Consider the following 26021-nt stretch of genomic DNA (forward strand, 5'->3'; position numbering starts at 1 on the left):
TAGAACTGAACAACGCTTAATTAGCTCATAAACAAGGGGAGTGGAGATGAGAGAGGGCAGTCAAGTGTCCCGCTCCTTCTTTGGCTCACGCTCCGTCAACAAAGGCCCCAGAATGGCCCCGACACTCTTGTTGTGTCTCTCTGCGTGGGGCTTCCTGAGAACATGAAAGGCACACATTCCAAAAAAAGGTCCAAGAGTCGGACAAGAGACGGAACCCGTCCACACCTCCCTTGGCCTTCAAAGCTCTCCTCTCAGCCCCAGCGTGATATTGACATTGCCCTGTCGCTGACCCACCCAATGTTGTCCTAGGGGTCCCGTAGCGACAGACCACCATGACATTGGAGGTCTGTTTTATTACCCTCCTTTGTCTGTGGCCTGTTCCTCTGACACACCACTGAGAGGCTTGAGGGATGTGTTTTATGTGATGACTTTTGGTGTTGCGCTCAGGAAACCAGGACACTAGACTGGTCATCCAGGGATGACTGTGTAGATGTGTGTGTTAGTGTGTGAGTGAGCTCTCCTATGGAGTGAGATTTCCTACCCAGGCACTGCCACCTGAGGACTGCTGCTGCCGTGGCGCGGAGGTAATCTCTGCTTGTTTGTGTCGATGTGCTATCATCCCCTGCTTCCTGACAAACAGGACCTGACAGCGGCTGGAGGGAGGATAGGAAAGTGCTGCCTTGATGTTCTGTTGGCTTGAAGTCCAACAGGCCTCCCTGACAGTGACCATCCTAGCTGGGAAAACAAGCCTGTAAAGGGCGTGACCCACAGCAGGATACTCCACCGCGTTATTGAGCGACTCGTCCCTTCAGAGAAGCAGACACGGGCAGTGGAGATTGAGCAGGCTCCACCTAGCCAGAGCGGGTGGCCAGGCCAGCCTCATGTGATTTCAGCCTCTGTTTAGGAAAGGAAGTCACTGCCGGCATTTCGCTAATCATTTTTAAAACTGGACCCTCCTTTTCTGGATGATCCCCTGACCTCAAAACACAATACGTTTTCCACAGTGTAGGGAATGGTATTTTATCGTATTCCATCCATCCATCACACCTATTTGTTAATAGGTAGAACAGGAAGACAACTCCTCACACCTAGTGTGCAGTGGGAGTTGTGCTTTTAAGTGTGTGTGCATTCCAGCGTGAGCTAAACTAGCAGTGTGGTGCAGGCAGCAGAGTCAGAGCTGACGCTATGGAGGGTCAGGGCATAGCGTCTGCACTCACATGGGTAAATGGAAAGGTATGCTGCACATACAGCTGATTAGAAAGCTGGCTAATTATTGACTGGTGAAAAAATGATAACCATCTCCTGCTCTGCCTGTTTTACTTTATTGTTTAGAAGCCAGCTGGAATAGCTGCAAGGTATTCCTGTCGAATAACAGGAGTTTGTGGCAAGATTTAGTTAGGTTGTTTTATGGGCCTTTAAAAAGGCTGCTTACTCAAGAATGTCATTGTTAGATTACACAGATTGAACCAAGGGCCCTGTCGTCCGGTCCTGCATTGTCCCAGCAGCCTGTGTACCTGCTCATTTAGGTGACAGGTTGACCAATATGCTTGGCTGTTACAGAGAGATAGAGGGGAGCAATTTCAGCAAATTTAGAGATAGATCACTGTCTCTGCGCTGAAGCCCTGAGTGAGCCTGGAGAGGAGTCGCTGGTCATGGGCTAGCCATAGAGGGCCACTGATGAGACTGGCTGAGAGATGAGATGGAATCTCTCATCATAAGGTGTCTGTGTTTCAGCCTTAATATTTTAGAACTAACTGAGAATATGATCGCCAGAGGAGTATCCATCCCAGAGGGCCCCACAGCCCTGTGTAAACGTGCATGTAGCAGCATGACCCAGATTAAGATGTGGCCCGTGTTTGCTGACTGGGGTCGATGTCATCAGCAGAGAGGTCGTAGTTCATTTGTCTTCCTGACAGAGCTTCAGGTGGTGTTCCACGGCTCTGTCAGAAGGCCACACTGATGCTGACCTCCACGAAGCGCACAATTAGGTGCCCTTTGACCCCACAGCCCCACAATCAAACCCAGAGCACGGACAGAGCATGCTCCTGCATCTCTGAACACTGTGTGCGTGTGTGTATGTGCATATGTGTGTGTGTGTGTGGTACCATTAGATAATTTCCAGGCTCATTTTGATGTTCTTCGTGCAGGAGACATTGATGTAGTATGTGTTTCGGGCATGACATAATGGTAATACCGCAGAATTCGCGTTTCCCACTTAAAATGAGAGGATATGAACGGGCAGCTTTGACATGCAAAAGCCCAGGCTCCCCAGACATTATGCTGATTTCAGTTGTTCTCCACACTCCTGGTATCATAAATATATCATAGATATATTGCACTGTGATGCTCTCCTCTCCTCTTGCTGTGAAGATTGTTATTTATCTGCTCTGTTACTCATGCTCTTTAGTGGAGGAAAAGCCTAACATCAGTATCGAGCCCGGGGGTCGTGTAGACAGAGGCTTCGACAAATACCACTGGACCCTTGAGCAAAAGTAAAAATCTTGCTGCTGGAAAGCATTTTCCATGTTCCATGTTCCTCCTGTGGAGGGAAGGCCATGTCCACACCAAGCAGCTATGAGCCTGCAGGTCTGAGCAGAATGCATCCAGTCTGTTTCTCTCATTGCCCTCTCTGTGTCAATGCCAGCCTGACCTGCACTCCCTGACTCCTACAGGCTCTGTTCTGACAGGCAATGTGTACAGATAGATCTGGAGGGAAGGGAACAGCAGAATCTAGAATCAAACCCCATTAATTCATATGCAGATGAGAAATGACTGTTGCGCCTGTTTTTATCTGCTAATATTAGCTTTTGTGCCATGACAATAGCAGTTGGATTGTAACTCTTTTCTTGTGTAATTGGTTGTGCAGACTGAAGGCCAGTCTGGTGCTGTCGGTTACTGTGGCTCTAATGTGGCAGTGATTTGTCAGTGCCTTTCAGCACATGTACCGGCTCCCTCAGACAGGTGGATATTCCGTAAAGCCTCAGCAAATTGTCACTATTTTGGGTGTGTGTGCGTGCGCGTGCAAGTGTGTTTGCATGTGAACGCACAGTATATCTGTCTACAGTATGTGTAGGATTATACAGTACAAGAGGTTGATTTTAAAAGGTGTATTAGATACCTAATCCTCACTGTAGAGAGGAAGGATATTCTGTCACTGAATTAATGGCCCTTGAGTGAGCCTGTAAAATGTATAATGCACATTTAGCAAAAATCACCTATTTATTTCTGTCTCTCTTCAGGTCCAATTTGGTCACCCGTCAACCCACCAGACCACCCCCAACTCATTTGAATGTAAAGTGAAATGGTGGAAGTAGCTCCCTGGTTTTTATTGTGGGCTACACAGTATTCCATTGTTCCTAGCAGACAAAGTGGTGAAATGGCCATTGTAACCAGTCTTGATAAGCATAGTACTCACTGGGAAAAAGAAAGAAAAGTCTTTACAATCATTAAGTGGATTAGTAGTCCCGTTTCCCTCACCAGAGAAGGGGAAAGGCAGAACCCCCTCTATCTTATGGAGATTCAATTGTATATGTCTAGACATCTCAATTAGCCAGGAGAAAACAGCCAGTCCTGGTAAGCCACAGCACACTTTTCCTATCAATACCCTCTCACCATCAACATGTCTACACCATGGCTGCCATTGTCAATTAACATGTCATTCCCTGACTGCCAAGTCTAAATTGATGCTGAATGCTCAACTTAGTGAAAATGGCATTATCTTATGGGCCATTATTAGCATGGTGATATGTTCTTTCGTGGTTAAATTGGTATTTCCTATATGCTAACATGTGCTGCAGTTGCCATACTGTCACTTGCCACTCTCTGTTCTATTGTTCTGCTGACACTGCATCTTTGTGGATGCACAAAGGATGCCAGTCACAGAGATAACAACCCCATAGAAGCCTGGGATGGAGCAGGGAGGCTCAGTACAGCACAGCTGAGCTCAAGGAGATAGTACAGTGGAGCAGAATACAGTACAGAGACCTGGCAGTTTGCCAGCATAATTACTGTACCATCCAGTCCACCAGGGGAGTGGATAGAATAATTGTGTGAATGTACTCAACATTTCACCTTGTCGTCAGTTGCATACAGCTTTATTCTGACAAGTACATAGAAATATGCATTCGGTCGTTTTTTCTTTCTTCTGACAGTCAAAATGATTTCAATAAAAATAATTAATGTTGTTTTACAAAGACAGAGTAGGTTTAGCGATCTGCTTTTCTTTTGCTCATATGCAAAAAAATATATATATGTATTTCACCTTTATTTAACCAAGTAGGCTAGTTGAGAACTGTCACGATTGTCATATTGATGAGACCAAGGCGCAGCGTGATATGAATACATTCTTTATTAAACAAAGAACACTAAACAAACTAACAAAACGAACGCGAAGCTATATAACACGAGTGCTGACATGCAACTACACGTAGACAATAACCCACAAAACTAAAATGGAAAATGGCAACCTAAATTGGATCCCTAATTTTGAAACAACGATAGACAGCTGTCTCTGATTGGGAACCAATTCAGGCCACCATAGACCTACATTTGCCTAGATAATACCAAAACCCCATAGATATACAAAAAACCCTGGACAAGGTAAAACACACATACCACCCTCGTCACACCCTCACCTAATCAAAATAATAAAGAAAACAAAGATAACTAAGGTCAGGGCGTGACAGTACCCCCCCAAAGGTGCGGTCTCCCGGCCGCAAACCTAAACCTTTATGGGAGGGTCTGGGTGGGCATCTAACCTCGGTGGCAGCTCTGGTTCTGGACGCCGCCCTCCTTTACACTGAGTCCGCTCTTGTAGCACTGACCCGTGGATCATCATCGGATGCTCTGGACTGTGGATCCTTGCCGTAGGCCTCGGGCTGGGGACCCTCGCTGCGTGAATCATCGCCGGATGTTCTGGACTGGGGACCCTCGCTGGAGACCCCGGACTGGGGACCGTCGCTGGAGACCCAGGGCTGTGGCTCGTCACTGGAGGTTCCGGTCTGTGAACTGTCGCCGGACGCTCCGGTCTGTGAACTGTCGCCGGACGCTCCAGACTGTGAACTGTCGCCGGACGCTCCAGACTGTGAACTGTCGCTCCGGACTGTGAACTGTCGCTCCGGACTGTGAACTGTCGCTCCGGACTGTGAACTGTCGCTCCGGACTGTGAACTGTCGCTCCGGACTGTGAACTGTCGCCGGACGCTCCGGTCTGTGAACTGTCGCCGGACGCTCCAGACTGTGAACTGTCGCCGGACGCTCCAGACTGTGAACTGTCGCTCCAGACTGTGAACTGTCGCTCCGGACTGTGAACTGTCGCCGGACGCTCCGGTCTGTGAACTGTCGCCGGACGCTCCAGACTGTGAACTGTCGCCGGACGCTCCAGACTGTGAACTGTCGCTCCGGACTGTGAACTGTCGCTCCGGACTGTGAACTGTCGCTCCGGACTGTGAACTGTCGCTCCGGACTGTCTCCGGACGCTCCGGACTGGGTACTGTCTCCGGACGCTCCGGACTGGGTACTGTCGCCGGACGCTCCGGACTGGGTGCTGTCGCCGGACGCTCCGGACTGGGTGCTGTCGCCGTACGCTCTGGACTGCCGCGGCACACTGTAGGCCTGGTGCGTAGTGCTGGAACTGGTGGTACCGGGCTGGTGACACGCACCTCATGGCGAGTGTGGGGAGGAGGAACAGGGCGTACTGGGCTCTGGAGGTGCACTGGAGGCCTGGTGCGTGGTGTTGGCACTGGTGGTACTGGGCAATACCTTCATATTGTCGCTGTTCCTCTATTCTCCGGTATTTCTCCATGTAGTATCGCCGTTCAGCTTTCGCTGCCTCTAACTCCTCCTTAGGACGGCGATACTCCCCCGGCTATGTCCAGGGTTTTGCTCCATCTAATATCTCCCCATTAAGCGCTGTTCCTCCTTTTCACGCTGCTTGGTCCTTGTTTGGTGGGTTATTCTGTCACGTTCATCATAACGAGGAGACCAAGGCGCAGCGTGATATGAATACATTCTTCTTTATTAAATGAAGAACACTAAACAAACTAACAAAATAACAAAACGACCGTGAAGCTATATAACACGAGTGCTGACATGCAACTACACATAGACAATAACCCACAAAACCAAAATGGAAAAAATGGCAACCTAAATAGGATCCCCAATCAGAGACAACGATAAACAGCTGTCTCTGATTGGGAACCAATTCAGGCCACCATATACCTACATTTACCTAGACAATACCAAAACCCGATAGGTATACAAAAAACCCTAGACAAGACAAAAACACACATACCACCCTCGTCACACCCTGACCTAACCAAAATAATAAAGAAAACAAAGATAACTAAGGTCAGGGCGGGACAAGAACAAATTCTCATTTGCAACTGTGACCTGGCCAAGATAAAGCAAAGCAGTTTGACACATACAACAACAGAGTTAAACATGGAATAAACAAACATACAATCAATAATACAGTAGGAAAATCTATATACAGCATGTGCAAATGAGGTAGGATAAGAGAGTTAAGGCAATACATAGGCCATGGTAGCAAAGTAATTACAATATAGCAATTAAACACTGGAATGGTAGGATGTGCAGAGGATGAATGTGCAAGTTGAGATACTGGGGTGCAAAGGAGCAAGATAAATAAATAAAGTACGGGATGAGGTAGATTGGATGGGCTATTTAGAAATTAGCTATGTACAGGTGCAGTGATTTGTGAGCTGCTCTGACAGCTGGTGCTTAAAGCTAGTGAGGGAGGTAAGAGTCTCCAGCTGAATTCTGATCATGCTGATGTGCTGATTAATTTGAGACAAATGCTATTGAGAAATCACATGAAATTAATAACGTTTGAATATTTTCCTCTCTGTGCTTGCATTTTTATTCAATAATTAAGGTTTTCCTCTCAGTCAGTCTGCTACTGGCTACAGCTAAAGTTTGCCATCTCTGTGGCTTTAATAGAGCTGTTCTGTGGATTACCAGCCGTAAAGACCTGTGCTGCTTCTTCAACCTTCACCAGTTCGTTTTGTGATTGCAGGTTTGCTCATCATCATCTTGTCTTCTCAGTTAGTTTGTCTAGCAGAATCTTACATGAAGGGAATGAATGATTAACAGATTCACAAACAACCAAACTCTCAGTGACACGAATGGAATGGGACTAATGAAATGGGTCTTGAAGGGTGGGATAATTCACACAGGCGAGGAGAGACAGCTGGCTGTTTTTACTCTGTAAATATTGGGTAGGAAGTGAAACACTATGCTGAAGCCACTTTAGCTACATCTGTTGTATCAGCATCCTCCTCTGCACTGAAAGTCTGGAGTGGGTTCTCTTCATGTACAGAAATAGGTCTCTTTACAAGCCCCAGTGTATGGCATCGAATACCAATATACACTTAGTTTACAAAACATTAGGAACACCTTCCTAATATTGAGTTGCACCGCCTTTTGCCCTCAGAACAGCCTGCATTTTTTGGGGCATGGACTCTACAAGGTGTCAAGCGTTCTACAGCGATGCTGGCCATGTTGACTCCAATGCTTCCCACAGCTTTCACCTGGATTCACCTGGTCAGTGTATGTCATGTAAGGGCAGTGTATTCAGTTTTGGAGTCCACATACTACAGCATAAAACATCTCTATCTCACTGCGTTAATCCAGATGGTTCTTCTTGAGACTAAACCTGTACCACAGGGAACAAGGCCTACCGCCTCCCAGCTGTAGCCTAACTATCCATACCAAACTACATTTCTGTTGAGTCTCGCCTCAAAAGCTATCAGACTGATCTGACAGACATTTTATTCTGGGAGCAGACGTGATCCTCTGTCTCTGTTCAAACCCCTGCTGCTCCCTGGGGCACAGTGAGTCTAGGAGCAGCAGGATCTGAAAACTCAAAACTGGACAGGGAGAGAGAGAGCGATAGATGAGAGAGAGATGTTATTTTTCTTCCTTTTGACACTTTCAAGAGATTTACTTGAAAAAGTTACTTTTCTATTTCACTAGCAGCAAGCACCAACAAGGAGGGCAAGATGGAGTTGGACTGGTTCATTGACAAGGGTCTTCCAGTGTGTAGAACTCCAACCAGTACAGTTCTCATTAGTAGGGTGCTCCTGAGCTGAGATGGGGTCTCTAGCCTCTTCCTCCTTCCCCCTACCCTCGCCTCTTCCTCCTTTCCCCTATCCTCGCCTCTTCCTCCTTTCCCCTACCCTCACCTCTTCCTCCTTTCCCCTACCCTCGCCTCTTCCTCCTTTCCCCTATCCTCGCCTCTTCCTCCTTTCCCCTACCCTCACCTCTTCCTCCTTTCCCCTAACCTCGCCTCTTCCTCCTTTCCCCTACCCTCGCCTCTTCCTCCTTCCCCCTACCCCTCGCCTCTTCCTCCTTTCCCCTACCCTCGCCTCTTCCTCCTTTCCCCTACCCTCGCCTCTTCCTCCTTCCCCCTACCCTCGCCTCTTCCTCCTTTCCCCTACCCTCGCCTCTTCCTCCTTTCCCCTATCCTCGCCTCTTCCTCCTTTCCCCTACCCTCGCCTCTTCCTCCTTTCCCCTACCCTCGCCTCTTCCTCCTTTCCCCCTACCCTCGCCTCTTCCTCCTTCCCCCTACCTCGCCTCTTCCTCCTTTCCCCTACCCTCGCCTCTTCCTCCTTTCCCCTACCCTCGCCTCTTCCTCCTTCCCCCTACCCTCGCCTCTTCCTCCTTTCCCCTACCCTCGCCTCTTCCTCCTTTCCCCTACCCTCGCCTCTTCCTCCTTTCCCCTACCCTCGCCTCTTCCTCCTTCCCCCTACCCTCGCCTCTTCATCCTTCCCCCTACCCTCGCCTCTTCCTCCTTTCCCCTACCCTCGCCTCTTCCTCCTTTCCCCTACCCTCGCCTCTTCCTCCTTTCCCCTACCCTCGCCTCTTCCTCCTTTCCCCTACCCTCGCCTCTTCCTCCTTCCCCCTACCCTCGCCTCTTCCTCCTTTCCCCTACCTCGCCTCTTCCTCCTTTCCCCTACCCTCGCCTCTTCCTCCTTTCCCCTACCCTCGCCTCTTCCTCCTTTCCCCTACCCTCGCCTCTTCCTCCTTCCCCCTACCCCTCGCCTCTTCCTCCTTTCCCCTACCCTCGCCTCTTCCTCCTTTCCCCTACCCTCGCCTCTTCCTCCTTCCCCCTACCCTCGCCTCTTCCTCCTTTCCCCTACTCTCGCCTCTTCCTCCTTCCCCCTACCCTCGCCTCTTCCTCCTTTCCCCTACCCTCGCCTCTTCCTCCTTTCCCCCTATCCTCGCCTCTTCCTCCTTTCCCCTACCCTCGCCTCTTCCTCCTTTCCCCTACCCTCGCCTCTTCCTCCTTTCCCCTACCCTCGCCTCTTCCTCCTTCCCCCTACCCTCGCCTCTTCCTCCTTTCCCCTACCCTCGCCTCTTCCTCCTTTCCCCTACCCTCGCCTCTTCCTCCTTTCCCCTACCCTCGCCTCTTCCTCCTTTCCCCTACCCTCGCCTCTTCCTCCTTTCCCCTACCCTCGCCTCTTCCTCCTTCCCCCTACCCTCGCCTCTTCATCCTTCCCCCTACCCTCGCCTCTTCCTCCTTTCCCCTACCCTCGCCTCTTCCTCCTTTCCCCTACCCTCGCCTCTTCCTCCTTTCCCCTACCCTCGCCTCTTCCTCCTTTCCCCTACCTCGCCTCTTCCTCCTTTCCCCTACCCTCGCCTCTTCCTCCTTCCCCCTACCCTCGCCTCTTCCTCCTTTCCCCTACCCTCGCCTCTTCCTCCTTTCCCCTACCCTCGCCTCTTCCTCCTTTCCCCTACCCTCGCCTCTTCCTCCTTTCCCCTACCCTCGCCTCTTCCTCCTTTCCCCTACCCTCGCCTCTTCCTCCTTCCCCCTACCCTCGCCTCTTCCTCCTTTCCCCTACCCTCGCCTCTTCCTCCTTTCCCCTACCCTCGCCTCTTCCTCCTTTCCCCTACCCTCGCCTCTTCCTCCTTTCCCCTACCCTCGCCTCTTCCTCCTTTCCCCTACCCTCGCCTCTTCCTCCTTTCCCCTACCCTCGCCTCTTCCTCCTTCCCCCTACCCTCGCCTCTTCCTCCTTTCCCCTACCCTCGCCTCTTCCTCCTTTCCCCTACCCTCGCCTCTTCCTCCTTTCCCCTACCCTCGCCTCTTCCTCCTTCCCCCTACCCTCGCCTCTTCCTTCTCCTCCATACCTGCAGAGCTGAAAACAACACCTGGCTACTGACTCTCCAGTTGCCTGCTGAATTTTTCATGGTATATTTATTTTAGTTTGTTTCAGTAAATCTAGTAAAAAACAAGAATGATTTGGTCTGGAGAGTTTCCAGGGGCGGTATATCAGGTATTCTAATTAGAAGTGCAGAGTAGCTGGTGAGCAGCATGCATAAATACACTCACAAGTGTCTCCCTGGTGGGAGAGCTTCTGCTTGGCCTCCTCCAGATTGGCCACAGGCAACAGAATAAAGATCTCTGGTGTAAGAGAAAAACATATATCCTGAAAATATAAACTCAACATGTAAAGTGTTGGTCCCATGTTTCATGAGCTGAAATAAAAGATCCCAGAAATGTTCCATATGCACAACAAAGGTATTTCTCTCAAATGTTGTGCATAAATGTTTAACTTCCCCGTTAGTAAGCATATCTCCTTTGCCAAGATAATCCATCCACCTGACAGGTGTGGCAGATCAAGAAGCTGATTAAACAGCATGATCATTACACAGGTTCACCTTGTGCTGGGGAAAATAAAAATCCACTCTAAAATGTGCAGTTTTGTCACATCACAATGCCAAAGATGTCTCAAATTTTGACTGCGGGAATGCCAGAGAATTTAATGTTATTTTCACTATAAGCCTCCTCCTAAGTCGTTTTAGAGAATGTGGCAGTACATCCAATCGGCTTCACAACTGCAGACTACGTGTAACCACGCCAACCCAGGACCTCTACATCCGGCTTCTTCACCTGCAGGATCGTCTGAGACCAGCCATCCAGACAGCTGATAAAACTGAGGAGTATTTATGTTTGTAATAAAGCCCTTTTCTGGGCAAAAACTCATTCTGATTGGCTGGGCCAGGCTCCCCCATGTCTGCGCCCCTGCCCAGTCATGTGAAATCCGTAAATTAGGGCCTATGAATTTATTTAAATTGACTGATTTCCTTCTATAGACTGTATTCAGTAAAATCTTTGAAATTGTGCATGTTGCGTTTATATTTTTGTTCAGTATATTTCATTTACATTACATTACATTTAAGTCATTTAGCAGACGCTCTTATCCAGAGCGACTTACTTCATCATACTACTGTAGGTGTAATGCTACACTGGTGAAATGGAAACACACTGTCACACAGATGTATCCCTGTCTGTGTTGTAGAGTGGTTGCAGTGAGACCATTTTCAGCGACGTTTCTTTTCTCTTCTCCAACGTGGTCCGCTATGTTTGAATCCCCTGCTCCCCACTGAAACAGAATGTTGCTCTATGGAGTATGTCCCTATTGAAAGCCTGAGTAGTAATTACAGTAGTGTCCACTGCCATGATGTCATTGATAAAGATGTCAGTTGGTGAAGTCATTCACTCTCTCACAGGGGAGTCTAGCTCCCCAGCTTATCCGTAGCCTGTAGCCTAGCCCAGACGATGACAGCTTGACTGATCTGGAGTAAAAACAGTGTGCCGACGGCTGCATCGGATCCATGCGGGAGAGAGAGAGACGTTGAAAGGAGCAAGGGAGGGATGAAGTTTGTCCAAACAGTCTGAAAGGAGCTTGTTTTCTTTGTGTGCATGAGTGAACAGGAAAAGGTAATTAACTGACCAAGTGAGGAAAGGTTGGAGTGATGGATGGATGTGGTGTAAACAGACAGATGGACACACAAGGGGCACACACACGCACGCACACACACGCACGCACACATACACACACACACACGCACGCACGCACACACACACACACACACGCACGCACACGCACGCACGCACGCACGCACACACACGCACGCACACACACGCACGCACACACACGCATACACACACGCATGCACGCATGCACACACGCACACACAAATGGGGAGCAATAAGGTTCAGTCAGTCACTCTCCTTTTCACCTATTCCTCCCACCTTGATAGCAGTGATTCATATAAGGCACTGCACATTCTTGTAATCGCTGACATGACAAAGTTTTAGTATGAAAGGGAGCTAGAATCCTATTGCGTTCTCTCTTGGGTAACATGAGTGACAAGAACAAATGGGCCAGCCGTGACATGTCATTATATGAGGTAATTTGATTGCAGGAAGCTTGCTTGACAGGGCTCCATTAAATCATGCATTCTACTTGATCCATAGTGTCTAACTATGGCTGATTGTTTGATAGACAGTGGCATCTGCTTGTTTTATAAATAATAGAAAAGGAGTGGCACTGTAACCTGCTATCATATGTAATGTGATACATAGCACATTATACACATCCTGTAGCATTATCTATAGCTAAATACTGTACGTAACAATCATTTGAATACTGCACACACATATCCACTGCACAAAAGGCAGGAAGTAGCTTGACAAATTTGTATTTATTTGAACAACTCTCACTTATGCCCAGCGCTTCCATTTGTCTTAATGTTTAGGCTCTAATGCATTAAAGATGCACTATGCAGAAATCGCTCTGCCATGTCCTGGTTGCTAAAATTCTAAGTTTGCCTAATTTCAGTTTATGAGACAAAACAAGCAAGTATAGGGTAGCGAATCCTTGTACCATCTAAACCACTGTTTAAATATATTTTCCAGAACCAAAAATGTTGTATTTTCAGATGTTTGAAGCTGGTGTACAAAACCGAAATTAAAAGAAGCAAAAAAAAGAAACGGGAAGCATTTAAATAGCACACATAGAACTTATCTACCGCGTTTTAGGCTTGCTTTCAATGAGAATAACGATTTATAACACACATTTCTATGTGAATTTGGTCGTTGACCAAAAAGTTACATATTGCAGCTTTAAACGATGAGATGTTTGAAAAATGTCAAAACAGACATAAATTGTTGATCTAGGACTGTCCTGCTAAAATATGCCTCTTTCAGATACGAATCGATTCCATGGAAGACTTGATCGTGTAGGCCTTACCATTGAGTAAGTGGGCCAGGTAGACTTGATCGTATAGGCCTTACCATTGAGTAAGTGGACCAGGTAGACTTGATCGTATAGGCCTTACCATTGAGTAAGTGGGCCAGGTAGACTTGATCGTATAGGCCTTACCATTGAGTAAGTGGGCTCGCGTGTATCAGGTTCCGGAAACACTCCAGTCAATCATGTTGTACGCTAACCCAGGCTACTCCTCCTACTCAGAAGCGCCTTGTGAAAGTTCAGCGCTAGCGTTTGCAGCAGTCCGTGTTCACAACATCAACGCGGATAAAGGATTAATCAACTCCTCGCCCTGTCATCTGAAAAGTACAGGTACAATTAATTTTCTGATAGCGCTCATGTTAAATAGTGATGCAATTTGCTGTTGCTCTTTTGTTGGAAAGTGATTTAAGGTAGTTCTGCATACATTGGTTATACTTGAAAAACATATAGTAAAATCATTGGCAAACCCAGTATTTCCGCGAGTAGAGTTATCGCCTAATAAGTACTTACACATGAACGCATTTGTTCAATATTGATCAATGGGGATTCATTTTGTTGCGGCATAAAGAGGATTTCGCAAGGGCTATACTTGGGGAATATGCCGTAATGTACTATTTGAATGTTTTATTTTCTAATACAATGGGGTCCAGATATACAACATCATGAATCATGCTGAAATTTAGGTGGATATTCTATCTCTGGAATTGTGTTTTTATTTTATCATGCAGACAAATAACTACAACCCAGTGCTGTTGCTACAGATGTAGGATATACATTTGATCAACCTGTTGCATGAGAACATTCCTGCAATTCAGGAAAGGTTTAACTTGTAGTGTATTTGAGGTTTAAAAAGGCGTATGAAGTTAGTAATTTCCTGCAATGCATGAATGTTCTCCTGCAACGCAGGCAGGCAGGCAACATCTGTTTGATGTTTGTTTGATGACACATCCCGGTTTGTGTGCCACAGGAGACGTTCCCACAGAGGTAAACAGCATGCTAGTGTGAGATCCTGACTCATTGTCTTCTCTAGCGACACAGGACTCAACAGGAGTGGTTAAACTTAGTGGTCTGTGGCCCACTACTACTACTGGTGGTTCAGCATTAAATGCTCCTGATGTCAAATGAGATGTATGGGTCTGCTGGGGACGGCTGAGGGGGAGAGAGTTTAGGGTATTGGTATGGGGGGGTGAGGTTGGGAGGGATTATCACTAGATGTGCTTCTTTTATCCTGGGAATGTAATCTGTTTTAATGGCCTGTGGTCATCCAGGGGCAGGCCTGCAGCTGTGCTTGTTTCTCTGGCCTGGCTGTCAGGGAGAGCCCAGGCTACCTGTGGGAAAGTAGCCCTGTTGGCAGCTCTCGTCCTCACTGTGGGACCTGTCCGTAGGCCCCTGTGGTTTATTAGGGCCTAGTCCCATTGAAACACACTGGGACAGCACTACTGATGGGGCCAAAGGTGTCAGAGGCCAAGTAAACAGAGACAGCTCAGACTGTCTTAAGCTGTCCTTATGGAGAAATTAGAGAAGGGAGAGTGGAGGATTTCCAGTTTTTAAAAGGTGCCAGGTGCGGCAACTGTGTTGTTGTGTGGTCGGTCCTGTTGGTTTTATACACTGTTATAGGAAGTATGAAAACGCTGAAGTATTGTATTGCTTGTGTTACTGTTAACAATGATAATGCTGTTGGTTATGGGCTCTAGTGTGGAGAGACGCAGCACAGTTTTGACCTACTGAGTCATCGGGGGGAAAGTTTCCCTGTAAAAATAGTACAAAAGCAAACTGGAAGAAGAAATGGGAGACTTAATCTTATGAAATCTTGTGGGTGTGCTGTGGCTGTACTGCCTCTTGTTTCTTTTAAGTGAATGTCCACAGAAACACAGTGAGCTGCTCTGTGGTGAAGGCCACTGCTCCCCATCTAACAGGCACTCCTCATCTCGATGGAATAGAAAGCACTGTTTCCCAGAGTGTCTTACTTTTAATGGAGCATGCTTAAAGGTCTTTAGTCTGGCGATGGGCCTGAAAGTCTTTAGTTTGGCGAGGAGCTTCATGCATCTTCCTGATTTTAAGTAAGTCACGGGTCGGCTTTCTGTATCCGGTTGGCCGATCCGTGGCTGAATTTCATCAAACGGTAAACGTAGGCTTCCCACCCTGCTTGCTCCGTCTGTGGTTTTCATGTGGGTGCAGGAAGGGAGACAGTCAGGCGGGGTAAATTGAGACGATTTCCCAAATCATTCCCTGTGTGACTTTGCCTGGCTCCATTTGCATCGGGTACCCAGAGGACCCAGGCAGGGAGAAATCATGCACATCTCTTTCTCTCTCTTTCTCCTCTCTTTTCTCTGTTACAGCTATGCTTCTTTCCATCAGCCCCTGGGCAAAGGCTTTCTGATGACACTCACCACCCAGAACGTTTTTCTCTGACCTCTCCTGCTGCCCGTCTGCTGTGTCTCCTCATCGTTTGTGTGAACAACTGACAGAAAGACAAACGTGTGTGTCTATGTAGACCTACAGTCCATATTCCACAGGCACTTCTTTTCCATTGCATGCCGGCCTCCTTTCCATAATAAGGCCACAGCATCTGACTTCATTCGTCCCCAGAGTTAAATAAAGATCCTTGTTGACAGGCAATAACCCAACACAACGACCCACAAGCCCAAAGGCAAGGGGCACAACCCCAACCTGCCTCCCCCTTCTTATTCTCTCTCTCTCTCCATGTCCCTAACTCGCATTCCCTGTCTCTAGAGTGTTTGAGCTCTGAAGCCTAGTGGTCTTCCACTTGTACCTAACAATGCTTGAAGAAGCCTAGGACATCATGTCTCTCAATGGCCTGGCGTGTCTGGAATACTTGTATTGTGTTGATGCAGCTCATTAAAAATGTCTCTCAAACTGGGCTTTTCTTTACACTCACAACAAACAACCCTGCAAACAATAATGAGTCATTAGGACGTCCCGGTTGGTCTCGGGGACGTCCCCCGATGACGTTTTAGGATGTTCTTGGGATGTTGTGTCATAATCCCCTGGAGGTTTTGTCCCTGGGACGTCACCTGATCAAATCAAATCAAATTTTATTTGTCACATACATATGGTTAACAGATGTTAATGCGAGTGTAGCGAAATGCTTGTGCTTCTAGTTCCGACAATGCAGTAATAACCAACAAGTAATCTAGCTAACAATTCCAAAACTACTACCTTATATTTTTTATACATTTTTAAAATACATTTTTACCCCTTTTTCTCCCCAATTTCGTGGTATCCAATTGTTGTAGTAGCTACTATCTTGTATATAGTAGCTACGGGCTCGGGAGAGACGAAGGTTGAAAGTCATGCGTCCTCCGATACACAACCCAACCAGCCGTACTGCTTCTTAACACAGCGCTCACTGCGCCCGGCCCACCACACAGGAGTCGCTGGTGCGCGATGAGTCAAGGACATCCCTACCGACCAAGCCCTCCCTAACCCGGACGACGCCCCACGGACCTCCCGGTCGCGGCCGGTTACGACAGAGCCTGGACGCGAACCCAGGGACTCTGATGGCACAGCTGGCGCTGCAGTACAGCGCCCTTAACCACTGCGCCACCCGGGAGGCTACTACTACCTTATAGACACAAGTGTAAGGGGATAAAGAATATGTACGTAAAGATATATGAATGAGTGATGGTACAGAGCGGCATAGGCAAGATACAGTAGATGGTATTGAGTGCAGTATATACATATGAGATGAGTATGTAAACAAAGTGGCATAGTTAAAGTGGCTAGTGATACATGTATTACATAAAGATGCAGTAGATGATAGAGTACAGTATATATGTATACATATGAGATGAATAATGTAGGGTATGTAAACATTATATTAGGTAGTATTGTTTAAAGTGGCTAGTGATATATTTTACATAATTTCCCATCAATTCCCATTATTAAAGTGGCTGGAGTTGAGTCAGTGTGATGGCAGCAGCCACTCAATGTTAGTGGTGGCTGTTTAACAGTCTGATGGCCTTGAGATAGAAGCTGTTTTTCAGTCTCTCGGTCCCAGCTTTGATGCACCTGTACTGACCTCGCCTTCTTCTTGTAAATGGAGGGCAGGTAGTTTGCCCCCGGTGATGCGTTGTGCAGACCTCACTACCCTCTGGAGAGCCTTACGGTTGTGGGCGGAGCAGTTGCTGTACCAGGCGGTGATACAGCCCGCCAGGATGCTCTCGATTGTGCATCTGTAGAAGTTTGTGAGTGCTTTTGCTGACAAGCCGAATTTCTTCAGCCTCCTGAGGTTGAAGAGGCGCTGCTGCGCCTTCTTCACGATGCTGTCTGTGTGGGTGGACCAATTCAGTTTGTCTGTGATGGCTCTGTCCCGGTGATATCACCTGATTGTCGCAAAGAAACGTTCCCCCCCAAAAAATGTTTTACCCAGGGAACACGCACCCTCGTTTCATTGCACATCACCCCTTGTTACAGTTGCCAAGCCTATCAAGGCCCTGATGGATCAGTGGTTCACCAAGTCACAGCTCTTTGTCAAATGCTTGCTTTAACATAGTGTTTTAAACTAACATATTTGACATGCATGATTACATTGTGTATGTTTATTCATACAGTAATTATTATTCAACATGTCCGCACCTGGGATTTGAACTCGCCACCACTTGGTTTACGGAATTCCGATCTTCCTGCTACACCACCATTTTCTGATTTCACCTGTAGGCCTATTCCTACACTTTGCACTTCAAAGTAAATCTCAGCTCTGTTAAAAATACACTGAAAAACTATTATATTTATCCTAATTATTCAGGAGTACCATTAAAACAGAATAATATGTCCCACCAACATTAGACTACAACACTGAAAACCCAATGAAATCAATGAGAGAATAGTCAGATTAATTGATGATTAGAGGTCGACCGATTATGATTTTTCAACGGCGATACCGATTATTGGAGGACCAAAAAAGCTGATACCGATTTAATCGGCCAATTTAAAAAATATATATAAAAAAAATAAATAATAATAATAATAATAATAATAATATTTGTTATATATATATTTGTAATAATGACAATTACAACAATACTGAATGAACAATGAACACTTTTTTATTTTAATATAATACATAAAATCTATTTAGTCTCAAATAAATAATTAAACGTTCAATTTGGTTTAAATAATGCAAAAACACAGTGTTGGAGAAGAAAGTAAAAGTGCAATATGTGCCATGTAAAAAAAGTTTACGTTTAAGTTCCTTGCTCAGAACATGAGAACATATGAAAGCTGGTGGTTTAATATTCCCAGTTCTTCAATGTTCCCAGTTAAGAAGTTTTAGGTTATAGTTATATTAGGAATTATGATGCATCGACTATTTCTCTCTATACCATTTGTATTTCATATACCTTTGACTATTGGATGTTCTTATAGGCACTTTAGTATGGCCGGCCTAATTTCGGGAGTTTATAGGCTTGAAATCACAAACAGCGTTGTGCTTCAAGCATTGCTAAGAGCTGCTTGCAAATGCAGTAAAGTGCTGTTTGAATGAATGCTTACGAGCCTGCTGCTGCCTTCCACCACTCAGTCAGACTGCTCTATCAAATATCAAATCATAGACTTAATTATAATATAATAAACGCAGAAATACGAGCCTTTGTTCAATAATACGGTCAAATCCGGAAACTATCATTTCGAAAATAAAACATTTATTCTTTCAGTGAAATACGGAACTGTTCTGTATTTTATCGAACGGGTGGAAACCTTAAGTTTAAATATTGCTGTTAAATTGCACAACCTTCAATGTTATGTAATAATTATGTAAAATTCTGACAAATTAGTTCACAGTTCGCAATGAGCCAGGCAGCCCAAACTGTTGCATATACCCTGACTCTGCTTGCACTGAACGCAAGAGAAGGACACAATTTCTCTAGTTAATATTGCTTGCTAACTTGAATTTCTTTCAACTAAATATGCAGGTTTAAAAAAATATCTACTTCTGTGTATTGATTTTAAGAAAGGCATTGATGTTTATGGTTAGGTACATTTGTGGAAAGATTGCGTTTTTGTTAAATCATCACCCGTTTGGCGAAGTTGAAGTCGGCTGTGATTCAATGATAAATTAACAGGCACCGCATTGATTTTCTGCAACGCAGGACAATCTAGGTAACTACACATGGTTGATGATTTTACTAGGTTAACTAGTGATTATGTGAAGATTTTTGGCGTCCAAAAAGGGTTACCGAAAACTTGAAATCGGCCCGAATTAATCGTTACTAGTCGTTACTAGTGATCATGTTAAATGTAATCATATTGTTATTTTATCTGAATAGTGTACCACTTACCTTACAACCCCCATACCATTTCATTACTTTACTATATAATGGTTTGGGACACCTGGGACCATCACTTGACAAAAACCTCCAGGGGACCATGACACAACGTTCCAAGAACGTTCAGGGGACCATGACACAACGTCCCAAGAATGTCCTTAAAATGTTCTCAGGGACATCCCCTGGACCAACCGGGAACTTGACAAAACCTCCAGGAACCATGACACAACATCCCAAGAACGTCCTAAAAACATCCCCTGGACAAACCGGGAACTATTAAAAAGGTCCCCCAGAGAACGTTCCCTTGGGACCATCACATGTCGTCCTAAAGACGAGTAAAATTAAAGTCTCAGAACGGCAGTGGGATAACGTCACGCCTGAAACGCTTAAGGGACCAAACTGGAACGTCGCCGAATGTCCTCAGGATGTTCCCTGCTTGCAGCGAATATGGCGTCAGGCCTCAATGCATGTATAGTATGTCACATGTCTCATGTATTCTACATTAGGCATTACACAACCTCTTCAGGCCATCGGGTTGTGTTTAAAATATCTTGCCTGTAAAATCCAATTTTGTTATCTGTACATTGGAAACAAATATTGGAAACAGCTTCCCTACCAAAAGACATGATTTTTTGAGGTGTGTGTTTGTGAGAATTTTGATAGACTGCACTTCGGGTTGAAATCGTATGAGAAGTCCTTCAAATAAGACAGGTAAAGAGCCAAGGTCTGACTTAAAGTCATGCCCTATCCCATTATTTTAGTTTGAAGGCTCGCTGACGTCATACTTGATGTGGAGACAATCACATATTATCTGCCCTTCAGACTCTCCACCTCCAAGCTGGGCTAGCATCATCCTCTCCACTATCATAACCATCATCATCATTATCATCACCATGATACACTTCCTACCCCTGACCTCCGGCTCACTCTTCCCCAGAGCATAAAGCTCAGAGACAGCTTCACAAGGGAAGACGGCTTCACAAGGGAAGCCCATTCTCTAACCTACAAAACCCTACAGAATAGCAGATGGGCGGAGCTTTGTGGCTGTTTTTATTGACTCTCCTAAATCAACAACTAACAAATGCATGGAGGAAGGTATGGGGAGAGAGGAATTGATTTCTTCCATATAGTCATGGCCTGAAGTGAGGTATGGTTGGCTTGGTGGGAGGCTGAAGGGTAAGGAATGGGTGGAGGGGAGCCCAGGAGACCAGGGTAGGTTACTCTGATTATGACTGCTTTAATGTCCCCTCTCACAACCAAAGACCGTTTCCATCTGTGGTGATATGTTCTCCCCCCTCCTCTCTCGCTCTCGCTGTCTCTTTCCGATTTCTCTTCTGATTAGTCTCAGACCTGGTGAATTCAGAACCTGCCCTTTTGTTAAACAGGTTGAAATAGAAGGCCTTCGGGTTAGGTCCCTCACATGTATCAGTGTCTCCTGGCCTCAGATCGTTCTCCAAAGCTTTATGGTGTTTACATTTTAAGCCACCTTACATAAATGCATGTTCATTGGAATGTTGTCATAAGTGCTCTTAAGAAGATAATTGTAGCAAACATCTCCTCCATTAGCCAACACAACCCCACCCAACACTACGATAAGACCTGGGACATCATCTACAGTAAATGCTCAGACTTAGTCTATTCCAGCCTAACATCAATTCTGACTATGCATTACCAATAGTGTCAGTATCGTGGGATCAATAATTTATCAAAGTAAACCATATTAAACCCATATTGCTCCTTTGAATTATCCCTTGAAAAACCATTCACTTTTACATATTTACATTTGAGTAATTTAGCAGATGCTCTTATCCAGGGTGACTTACTAGGGGACTAGCACAGCTGTGTCCTGCCAAGGGCCAAGCCCAGCAGCATCCTCTCTCCAGGGGCGTTCTGTGGGCACTGTATGTCCCTCTCTGGATCTTCGTGCCTGGCGATCGATCTCTCTTATCATGAGGACTGGATCCGTGCTGTGGATAGAGCATTGATATATAGGGGCTGCTTACACTGCTTAGACTCAGGGACCAAATGAAGATGATGATTCAATGTCCTCTGCCGTGGCTTGGCTGTTAGTAAGCAAGAGCAATAGAGGGAGCGGAGTGCAATATACTCATAATAATGATAACCATTTATACTGTAGGTATAAGCATAGGGCTCTAACATAGAGGTCACCTAAAGGTCTCTGTATTGAGCTGTCTTCAGAGGGAAGAGATTTAAAGTCCCTGGGTTGTGGCTCTGTGGAGACTGCTGTATTAAGTGGTACTGCGTTAAGGCAGTGTCGTTGTTTGGCCAGGCCGTCTCACTCCTCCTGATCACCACAGAGGCTCTGAGGAACAGAGGCCCCATAAACATTATGTATCTGTGGGCTCCTGTCTTAGAGCTCTGCTCCAGTGGCCGGGAGGTTACTGCCCCTTTATGCCTCTTATGAGACTGTGTGTGTGTGTGTGTGTGTGTGTGTGTGTGAGAGAGAGAGAGAGTAAAAATGGTCTTAGAACCTCACTTGCATGATAAGAACAGCGGAGACCACTTGACTTGTACTCGCTAGTGAAAGGCTGGGTTTTGTGAGTTGACATCAGGAGGAGATGGGTATTTTCACACTGGGTATTTTATCATATGTTTTCATGCTGGGACTGTTCTCATATGTAAATATTCCACACTGAGCTCCTAGGATTGGCTCAGCTGTTGTTTTATTTTGTAGTTCCCTCTCTAAACCCCCACAACTCCCTTCTTCTCCAGCTGAGGACACCTCAGGGAGTCTTTTAACAGACAGAGGGAAAGGACACACCTCTACTGGTCTCCTTCTATAAGGCGGTGCCGCGCAAAACCCTTCATGAGGTTAATTTGTTCTGGGGCCTTAAACAGCCTTGCAGAAAGTTGGAGAAGGGTCTGACTGAGTTGGTGTTCCAGAGGAATGCGTCTTTCACTAATGCCTCAAACTTCCTTTTATCTCTTTTCATTTGCCCCTGTTGTTTGACTTGGGTCCAAGGCCCAGGCAGGCAGCTATAAGCACATCTACCAGCAACATGATCTGCTGTCTCTGGTTTCAACCAGCTCAGTCTAAACAAACTGAATTCCTGAGGGGGAGGATGTGGATGTGGTTAGGGCAGACATGGAGGGAGGTAGAGCTAAGATCAGAGGCCAGCCTCTGGGAGGGACCACACTGATAGCCATTGTCTGGCACGCCTGGAAAATATGAACAACACCCAGGAAACCCCCCAATCATGCTGATATGGAGATATGACGTAGTATACAATGTTTTTTTTCTGAATGGAACCATGTTAAGTTGACCACCCCCCCCCTCTCTGTGTGTTTCCTCTGCAGGACCCTGGCTACGCAGCCTTCGTCTTCGACCAGCTCCAAGTGCCTGGGAGCCATGATGGATGCTGCCAGGTGTGTTCTACTCCCCTCCACCAGCTGAGGCAGGAGGCCCTGCAGACAGTAGGCGCCCCAGCCCTGATCCTGAGCCACAACATGCCCGCTTTGCCATCCACCACCCTCACTGGGCAGCCTCATAGACTGACACACTCTTCCTCCAGTGCCCATGTGAGGCAGCTCTCCAAAGCCCACCCCCATGCCCACAATGTCCTGCCCCTAGGGGAGAGGGGGCGCCGGGAGCTGGGCTGTCTGCAGGGCTCCTCTGTCTCTGCTGGGCCCAAGACCAGTGTCCAGGTGATGGTTGGGGGAGGGCAGCTGACCGGGACCCTGGGATCGGTCACCATCCAGGCCCAGCAGTACCTGGAAGGCATGTGGAGCATCTCCAGAGTGAACAACTTCCTCCCTCAGTCCAGCCCGGTATGTGCTCTGCCCTTCAATGTTCATCATTATTACTATTTCTACAGATCCACTGTTTACCCTGTCTGGGGGTAGCATGCATCAAAGCACATCTAGTAAATGTTTTGAAAAGACAGCTTGTTACTCTTATCAATGTTGTCTTCAACGTTTTTCAATAACCTTGGTCAGAACAACGTCTGACAATGGACAATCTTAAACCTTTAGAGAAATGAGAAGAACTTCACGTAGACTTTGGACCTGTCATTCCTCAGGGGTAATGGCTCCTGTGTGGTACTGTCTACCTGGGGAGACGAAGACACAATGACCACCTTACAATCTTCCCTTTAACACTCCTCTCAGGCATACTATATGGCTCCATACAGACACATTCCCCATGTAATATACTTTACTCCAGGCTTATCATTATGGGATGTTGTCCTTTTATATTGAAGAGGTTTCTTCCTGCAGTGAGAGGGACATTTGGTCCAAGCCTCTAACCTGTGTCTTACACACTGCTGTGACATTCTACACTAGGGAGTCTGAGTGCACTGAGCAAACTCACCAGCTAATCGTTTCTTCTTTTATGTTGTCAATCAGAAGCTGTTAATGGCTCTTCAGTTTTATTTTTGTTTTTGCTGCCTCTACTTAATATGGCATTGGACTCAATTACGGCGTCTGCCAGTGTTATTCCTTATTCTGGAACAGGTTTTTCTCCTCTTTGACTGTCAACAAGTGCCTTTAGTGCCAGTTTATGTGAGGCCGCCAGAAGCTTTTAACAGCATCTGTGCAATCTAGGACAAATCAAAAGGCCCTGCATATAGGGAGAGAGACCGACTTGTGCTCTCCTCCTACATGTCTGAAAGCAATTAGAGCCGATGGGAGCTGGGATGAAGCGTTGCACAATGCCACATGGCTGAGCCTGGGCCTCCTCAGAGACACAAATGGCCCTTCAGGATACTGACTTACAAACACAGCAGAAATGTTCCTGGCATTATTTTTTAAAGCCCATTTCTTTCATTAAAAATAAGATCCCTCAGAATGACAGAAAACCCACATGGGCCATGGAGGATTCGGAGCTGCGCTGTGCCCGAAAGGCTTGCGCTTTAATTCACAATTACCCACTTGATTTCTTTGGGGGGACAGTGTAAAACTCTTCAGAGCGGTGGGCAGACGAAGGAAGGGAGAAGGCCCCTGTTGACAGCAATCCTACAGAGTGTCTTAGACTAGAGCCTGAGGCCCCAGAATATCAGCACACAGCCCATTATAGGGCACCTTGAAACCTTCACAATATATATAGTAAAAACGCTCTGGCTTGGAATTACATTTGGGGTCCACTTTACACTACAATAGAATCTAAACAATCTATCACAGTTAACAGCTGGGATAATGGGCCCACTGACAGAATGGGTCATTGTGTTAAATGGAGGAGACTGCACATCCTACCTCTATGAGGTCGGCTATAGAACTCCAGTCTCCCAAAACCTGACAAAGTAAAAATCACAGCATCTGTTGTTGAATTCCCCACTCCATTGTTCATTTAAAACCTCTAACTTCTAACCCCTGATGTTGGATGTGGTTAGATTAACAGTTCAGTCATTCTAAGTAACATTAGAGTGTGAGTAGTGAATGCTGAACTGAACAGTGCACACTACAAAATGACTAATTGATTGACACAAGTCTGTGATTTGCCCTCTGCTCTGCAAAATCCACAATCATATGCGCAATAATCTGCTAAAACCGCTGCTCTTGACCCTGGGGGTTTAGTGTGTTGTTGGCCCGGTGTGACCTCTCCACTCTTCTGCTACCCACTGTAAACCTAGAGGAACATCTGGGCTGCTGCCTGCCACGGTACAGCTGGGCCTGCATGGCACCCTGCCACACAGAGGGAGACTGTTCAGTCAATATGAGGAAAATTCAACATTTTTGTTGTCCACTATTCACATGAAATTGTTGTCCATTTTTCTGTCTATCTATATACCCCTATACACTCCTCCACCAATAACAGCGGCTGAGGAAGCCATTGGATCAGGATGGGCCCAGATTAGCAGGGTCTATTTCACCTCGGCAGTAATGGCCTGTCGAACAGTGGAATCAGAGGTCACTGGGGATCGCTGCTAGGCTCGGGCTCTGAGAGGAGGAGGCTCTTTTAGACTGCTGATGGGGAGGGAGTCACTGAGCCCGGTTGGCTTGAGACTGCCTGTATTGGAAGCTTACTGTCTCTCCTTCTCCACATCACCCTCCTCCTCTCCCTGGGAAGCAGTGGCAATCGGTCGGGCCATGGGGTTGGGGGTTTAAAGGTGGTAGGTCCCCTCATTACTGACACTCAGTGTCAATGGTCCTGGACACATGATACCCCTGAGAGTGCCTAATTACCTGACCAGGACATACAGCAGCATGCTTATCCCTTAACCAGGGACTCAACCAGGGACATCAGTGGTCATAATGGCCTACTGCACTGGAGAGCAGGTTGCCTGAGTCGCTCTCCTGGGGTAATGCTCTCTGACATATATGTGTTAGGGTGAGCTGTCTATTCTGGTTACACCCCCAACGAGCGCCTCGAACCTGCTGCCACTTGATTCTAAAACCTGACACCACCATTGGCTTAATCTATGACAGGGTTGTGGATGAGCTGTCCAGATAGGCTTACTGCCTAAGTGTGTGAAGTACATTAGTCTTTCTGGATGATGTCACACAGGTACATCTCTCTTGTACGTGTTGAGTTCCTGTCCTGTCACAGACGCCCACATGCTGTCGTTAGTCTTTCTGCTTCCTCTGGTGCGTGACAAGAATCTGCGCTCGGGGCGCAAACTGAAATGAGCCGTCTCTCCATCATGCACTTCAGAAATCATAACCCTGACATGTACACGTACAAGAGGCCCTTGCTGTCCCATCATGATGGACTTTCTTTT

General features: G+C 46.6%; 1 protein-coding gene across 2 annotated transcripts in view; it reads left to right on the top strand.

Moving 5' to 3' along the window:
* Positions 1–26021, top strand: part of LOC115138541 (kinesin-like protein KIF26A) — a 103760-nt gene that overhangs the window by 21815 nt on the left and 55924 nt on the right. Inside the window, exons 1-2 of one of the 2 annotated variants that reach the window (XM_065025718.1) lie at positions 13120–13387; positions 22663–23133. In XM_065025718.1, coding sequence (XP_064881790.1) covers positions 22813–23133 — 321 coding nt within the window. In that variant the 5' untranslated portion in view covers positions 13120–13387; positions 22663–22812. Of the gene's footprint in view, positions 1–13119; positions 13388–22662; positions 23134–26021 lie in introns of those variants that run through there. The other variant, XM_065025717.1, reaches the window with a different exon arrangement.

Source organism: Oncorhynchus nerka, linkage group LG12, assembly GCF_034236695.1.
Source record: "Oncorhynchus nerka isolate Pitt River linkage group LG12, Oner_Uvic_2.0, whole genome shotgun sequence".
Lineage (NCBI taxonomy): Eukaryota > Metazoa > Chordata > Actinopteri > Salmoniformes > Salmonidae > Oncorhynchus > Oncorhynchus nerka.